This window comes from Equus przewalskii, chromosome 7, assembly GCF_037783145.1.
Source record: "Equus przewalskii isolate Varuska chromosome 7, EquPr2, whole genome shotgun sequence".
Taxonomy (NCBI): Eukaryota; Metazoa; Chordata; class Mammalia; order Perissodactyla; family Equidae; genus Equus; species Equus przewalskii.
This window is the reverse complement of record NC_091837.1, coordinates 12,210,537-12,216,614: the sequence shown is the minus strand read 5'-3', so window position 1 is coordinate 12,216,614 and position 6,078 is coordinate 12,210,537. Positions and strand designations below refer to the sequence as shown.

The following is a 6,078-nucleotide window of genomic DNA, read 5'->3' as shown; positions in this document are numbered from 1 at the left end:
GGCACATTGGGTTCTTATTATCTCCCAGAATAGAAATCAAGAGAGGCAACAAACGGGAGTAGAAAAGTAAAAGTTTATCAGCCTGGGCACAGGAGAGGCACAAGGGGGCTGGCGCAGAAAGAAAAGGGGCAGGTGACCCAGTCGGTAGGGAGCGTGACTGTGGGGCTTTATTAGGCAAGCCTGGGAGGATGGCCTTGTCATGGCATGGAGAGGCGGGGCTGTGCTTGCACCTGTGCTGTTGTTCAGCATGCCACCACATGCGATGCACGTATCATTAGCATGCTAGCTCTCCACCCCTGGGTGTGATGTTTACCGTGCTAATGCGGCTAGGGTCACCCTCAGGCAACTCCTGGGTGCTAGGGCGCGTGTGTGAACCCAGGAACGTCCAGAGGCTGTGGAATGTGGATCTTTGTGTGCTCTCTCTGATTCCCCTGGCTTGCCGATTGGTTAGGGGCCCTATCTTGTTATGCCAGGGACCTTGCAGATGGCCCTGTTTCCTTGGGCTGGTTCTTGTCTCAGCTGATACACAAGCCTGGTGGGGCAGGGGATGAGGGGATGAAAGCAGCTGTCTGAGGCCATGTGGCTGCCTGGGCGACACCCAGGGCCACAGAGTCGCTTGTGTTCTGGGTCCTGGAGCCCTGGCCCAGCTCCCTGGAAGCCTCGGGTTTCCACCCTGCCCTGGGATCCCAGACCACTAGAGCGGTTCCCAGCCAGGCTCCCTGGGGCGGTCTCCTCCCCACCCTCAGGGCCCCTCCCAAACATGCCCAGGTCCCTCTCCACCAGGCTCCCTCCCTTGCCCCAGAGGCAGGCCAAAGCAATCTCCATGCCTCCCCGTGACCCTGACCCTGCTTCATCCGTCCCTCCAGGCAGCCAGTGGTTCGAGGCTTCGGTTCCCAGGGCAGTGTCAGAGCAAGGACTGAAGGCTGGTCAGGACCTATCGGGGCAGCCTGTCATTCCTCTCTCGTCCTCGTAGGTGCCGGCAGCCGGCTTGTTGCTCTTCTCAGGCGCTTACCATGGCCTGGGGACTGCCCAGCACTGCCAGCCTGGCGCGCTTCTGCCAGAAGCTGAACCGGCTGAAGCCACTGGAGAAGTCAACCATGGAGACGTCACTTCAGCGCTGCCTGAGCACGCTGGACCTGACCCTGCTGGGTGTCGGTGCTACAGTGGGCTCGGGCCTCTACGTGCTCACGGGCACCGTGGCCAAGGAGATGGCCGGCCCTGCGGTGCTCGTGTCCTTCAGCATGGCTGCTGTGGCCTCCCTGCTGGCAGCCCTATGCTACGTGGAGTTCGGGGCCCGTGTGCCCCGCACAGGCTCTGCCTACGTGTTCACCTACGTGTCCATGGGCGAGCTGTGGGCCTTCCTCATTGGCTGGAACGTGCTCCTCGAGTACCTCCTTGGTGGTGCCTCTGTGGCCCGTGCCTCAAGCAGCTACCTGGACGCCATCTTCAGCCACCGCATCCGTAACTTCACCATGGCCCACGTGGGCATCTGGCAGGTGCCTTTCCTGGCCCAGTTCCCTGATGTCTTGGCTGCTGGTATCGCACTTTTGGCCTCCACATTTGTCTCCTGTGGAGCCCGTGTCTCTTCCTGGCTCAACCATGTGCTGCTTGCTATCAATATGCTCGTCATCCTCTTCATCATCATCCTGGGGTTTGTCCTGGCCCGCCCGTACAACTGGAGTGCTGACGAGGGTGGCTTTGCGCCCTTCGGCTTCTCCGGCATCATGGCCGGTGCCGCCACCTGCTTCTTTGCCTTCCTGGGCTTTGGTGTCATTGCTGCCTCCAGCGAAGAGGCCCAGAACCCGAAGCGGGCTGTGCCTATGGCCATCATCATCACGCTCAGCCTGGTGGCTGTTGCCTACATCCTCGTCTCCACTGTGCTCACCCTCATTGTGCCCTGGCACAGCCTGGACCCTGACTCGGCACCCGCTGATGCCTTCTACCAGCGGGGCTACAGCTGGGCGGGCTTCATTGTGACAGCTGGCGCTATCTCTGGTAAGGGGCCTTTCTGGGCAAGGAGGGAGGGGACAGGGTGGTGGGTCCCTGCCCTATGCCACCCAGGGAACACAGCTCTATCTGGGCCTGTGTTCCCAGTTGCATCCTGGGCCCAGGACGGTGCTAATGATTAGACTCTCCACCCAGGCTCGTTGGGAGGGACCTACTCACTGCCCCTGCCAATCGTACACAAAATGTCAGTTCTGGGCATGTGCTGCCAGGTCCTTTCCTGGTGGAGGGACTCAGCCCACATCAGAGTCTCCAGTGGGTTTGTCACCTAAACTGGGCTGTCCCATTCCTGGGTGGTGAGGGGGAGCAGTTCAGCACCCCACATACACTCAGGCTCACTCTGAGAGCCCAGGTAGACTCATGTCCATATTCCCAAGGGGCCACCCATGCCCTGAATCCCAGCAGAGGCCCCTGGTGGGATTGTTCACTGTGCCAACCAGTCTCTCACCCTCTGCCACAGCCATGAACACCGTCCTGCTCAGTGACATCTTTACCCTGCCACGCATCGTATACGCCATGGCCACCGACGGGCTCTTCTTCCAGGTGTTTGCCCACGTGCACCCCCGGACACAGGTCCCCGTAGTGGGCATCCTGGTATTTGGGGTCCTCATGGCTTTCCTGGCGCTGCTGCTGGACCTCCAGACACTGGTTCAGTTCCGGTCCATCAGCATACTACTGACCTTTACTTTCGTGGCCACCAGCATTATCGTGCTACGCTTCCACAAGTCCCCTCCAGCCAGTTCCCTGGACCCAGCCAGCCCTGTGGGCACAGAGCAGGCCTCAGCTGCTGAGCCTGGGCAGCTGCGACCAGCCCTGAGGCCATACCTTGGCTTCCTGGGTGGGTGCAGACCTGGAGCTGCTGTGGCTTGGGCACTTGGTGTCCTGGTGTCCTCGGCCATCACTCTGGACTGCGTGTTGGTCTTTGGGGGCTCGGCCCTGCACCTCCCGCCCTGGGGCTACACCCTGACACTCCTGCTCAGCTCCATCATGTTTCTGCTCAGTCTCCTTGTCCTGGGGGCCCACCAGCAACAGCGCCGGCAGGACACCTTTCAGGTACTTCCTCCAGCCAGCACCCCTCACTCTCAGCCCAGCCAGCTCCCTTCGCCCCTTCCTCCTCTGCCGTGGCAGGATGCACCAGGGCTCATGGGGCAGGGGAGGCCAGTACCCCATCCCCGTCTTTCTGCACGGCAAGTGGGCCCTTGATTCCAGAATCCCCAGAGACAGAGAAAGGCTCCGTGGACTCCCGAGAAATCAGGCCCCAGGCCAGCAGCCTTTCCCTGCAGCCCAGCAGCCCTGCCCTTGCCCCTCAGGTTCCCATGGTGCCCCTGACTCCAGCCCTGAGCATCCTCCTCAACGTCTTCCTCATGCTGCAGCTGAGCTCCCTGACCTGGCTGCGCTTGTCCATCTGTCTGCTGATCGGTGAGTAGGCGCCAGGCTGGGACCCTGGGTGAGTGGCAGGAGGAAGGAAAGCAGGGAAGCTGGGCTGGGACCTGCCCCTCAGGCTTTTGCCATCCTTACAGGACTCGTGGTGTATTTTGGCTATGGCATCTGGCACAGCAAGGAGAACCAGCGGGAGCTGCCGGGGTTGACTGCCACATGTGGCAGCCTGGAAAAGACGGCACAGGCCCTGCAGCGCCCCAGCCAGGCACTGGCCCAGGAGCCCGGTCGCACGGAGCAGCCCACCAGTTCATGAGGACCGCTGGGGGCCTGCCTGCCCTCCTGCAACTCCTCATGGGGACAGAGAGGCTGGCAGCTCCTTTTATCCAGGACAGCTTGGGTTTGTAGGCCTGTCTATGCCAAGGAGTCCTCAGGACCTTAGGACCTTAGCACAGGTGCGTAGCTTTGAGTCCTTATGAGTGGGTCGTGGCCAGAGCTGGTGTGGTGGACTCTGCCCAGCACCTTCCAGTTTATGACCAACTCCAGCTACCTCGGCAGGTGAGCAAGGCAGGCAGGGAAGAGGCCCGCAGCCCCAGGGATCCACAATAATAACTGCTCAGTCACCTCCGTGGCCTGCCATCATGTCCACTGTGGTGTTCTTTGTGGCACTGAGTCCTCACCTGCCCCCAGGAACCAGACGATTGTCCCTAATCCACAGCAAAGATGCTGAGGTTCTATAATGGGGAGGCACCAGCCCTGAGACAGCCCTGAGTCAGGGAAATGGCCTGGCCTGGGTCCCGGGGTCCTCCCCTCAAGCCAGTGCCCTCTGGCCAGCTCAGAGGGGACCTGCACACACTCCTACACATACCAGGCACAGAGGGGTCCCTGACAGGGTGGGCCCAAGCTCCCTCCCAGGCGTCCAACATGTCCCCTCGGGGTCGGATCCAGAGAGCAGAACCCAGACCCCAAGAAGGCCGCCTAAAAAGGGGAGTGGAGTTCCTGGGGTCCCTGAGTTTCTCAGGGCTCCTAGACAGCAGGGCATGTGCCTGAGGCCCCGGGATGTAGAGGCCCACAGGTACATGCATCACGCATCTCTCAGGCACAGGCCCACACGACTCCCTCAGGGCGCACAGCCACGTGCAGACTGAGGCAACAGCTGTTTATAAGCTCAGGGCCCACAGCTCCAGCTGCCTCTCTCCCTGCCACCCCATCAGGGCTTTGGGATGAAGGCACAGGATGGGACACACCTGTGCAGGTGGTGCACGAGTGCCTTGGCCCCACCTCATGGCTGTGGGACCTTGTCCTTGGGGTCCCCAGGCCAAGCCTGCACCCCCACTGGGCTCTTGAAGGCCATGTTACATCTACCATAGACACCTCCGACTCCCAGTTCCCGCCTATGAGGACCACACAGGAAGCTGCTGGCTCTGGCAGCTTTACTCCTTGACTCTCTGCGGCCTTGACATCAGCCTTCTCTGGGCCCCAAGGACAGCCAGGTACATGTGACCCCGCTCCAATAACCAGGCCTCAGAGCCATGAACTCTCACCCCAGCCTATCTGACCCTGCCTCCCATGGACACTGCTCTGGGGATTGAGAGGCAGCAGGGACCCCAAGGCTTGGCTGGGGTTCCAGGTTCCAGATGATTCCAGATGCTCCCCAGCCTGAGCCCCAGCCCTGGGCCTCCCCAACCTGGCCCATGTCACTCCACCAGCAAGCTGCCAGCATGACCTGGTCACCAGGGACCCCTGAGAAGGCAGCCCCTTGTCTCCCTGGGGTGGGCACTCCCAAATCTCTGCCCCTCTCTGGGACCAAGAGAGGGCTGGACTCCTGCAGCCCCCGTCCCTCCCCTCCTGACTACGGGCCCGGGGACATGGGGAAATTCTCCAGCATGCCGGACTCAGGACCCCGGGAGGATGCCAGAGCCAGAACCAGGCCAGCCTGCTGGGGCTTCCATGTGCTCTGTTAAGGACATTCTCTGCAGCCCCTGGGCTGCACCTGGGGTCTTGGTCAGAGCATGGTCCTCGTGCAGTTGCCTCAGGCTGGGGTGGGCAGCTGGCCAGACACGTTCTCAAGGTGTGCCCTTGGGTAGCAGTGACATATGTGTCCAGATATCCAGTAGAAATTGGCTTTTCTACCCACATACAACAGCAGCAGGTCACAGAAGAAAGTGATGTGTGAGAGGCAGGGCAGCCCCATGTCCTGGTCCCCAATCTGGCATCCTGCCGCCTCCCCAGCCCCCACCCCAAGACTCAATGTCAGAAAGGGAACATGGGTCTGCACTCAGTGGGGCACATGCTCCCTGGCAGCCAGAGGGAGCCACGTTGGCTGACTCACCACACCCAGCCAAGCCGCTCCAGGGCCCAGAGTGATGGTTGTGGGGACCCGAACTTCCCTGCCTGAGACAGACCTGGGCTGAGCCTCTCTGGCTGTGGCTGTCGGCCTCTCCCACCCCTCACCCTTGCCTGCCTCCACGCACCCTGGCCTGGCCCCTACCTGCTCAGTGACCAGGATGTCGAAGGGGATCCCACAGAGCTGGAGCAGGCTCCGGGCCTCCGCGACTGAGGCCTCCCCCAGTGAGTGACTGTCCTGGGGGCAGGAGAGTCTAGTGGTCTGCTCTGCCCACTCCTGGGCTGGCCCGGCCCTCACAGGCCTCATCTTACTCATCCACTGACTCCATCCACCCTCAGCCTGAGACTTGG

At 61.5% G+C, this 6,078-nt stretch overlaps 1 protein-coding gene across 1 annotated transcript; it reads left to right on the top strand.

Moving 5' to 3' along the window:
- The first annotated feature begins 866 nt into the window (after positions 1-866).
- On the top strand, positions 867-4,086 carry LOC103567859 (cationic amino acid transporter 4-like). Its single transcript, XM_070626987.1, has 4 exons — positions 867-1,995; positions 2,465-3,057; positions 3,315-3,423; positions 3,525-4,086. The coding sequence occupies exons 1-4, from the start codon at positions 1,014-1,016 to the stop codon at positions 3,695-3,697; spliced, it is 1,857 nt and encodes a 618-aa protein (XP_070483088.1). The 5' UTR covers positions 867-1,013; the 3' UTR covers positions 3,698-4,086.
- The last annotated feature ends 1,992 nt before the right edge of the window (positions 4,087-6,078 follow it).

Coding starts and splice junctions, on each gene's coding strand:
- LOC103567859 (XM_070626987.1), top strand. CDS start 1,014: ATGGCCTGGGGACTGCCCAGCACTGCCAGCCTGGCGCGCTTCTGCCAG. Junction 1,996..2,464: donor GACAGCTGGCGCTATCTCTG/GTAAGGGGCCTT, acceptor CCTCTGCCACAG/CCATGAACACCGTCCTGCTC. Junction 3,058..3,314: donor GCCGGCAGGACACCTTTCAG/GTACTTCCTCCA, acceptor CTTGCCCCTCAG/GTTCCCATGGTGCCCCTGAC.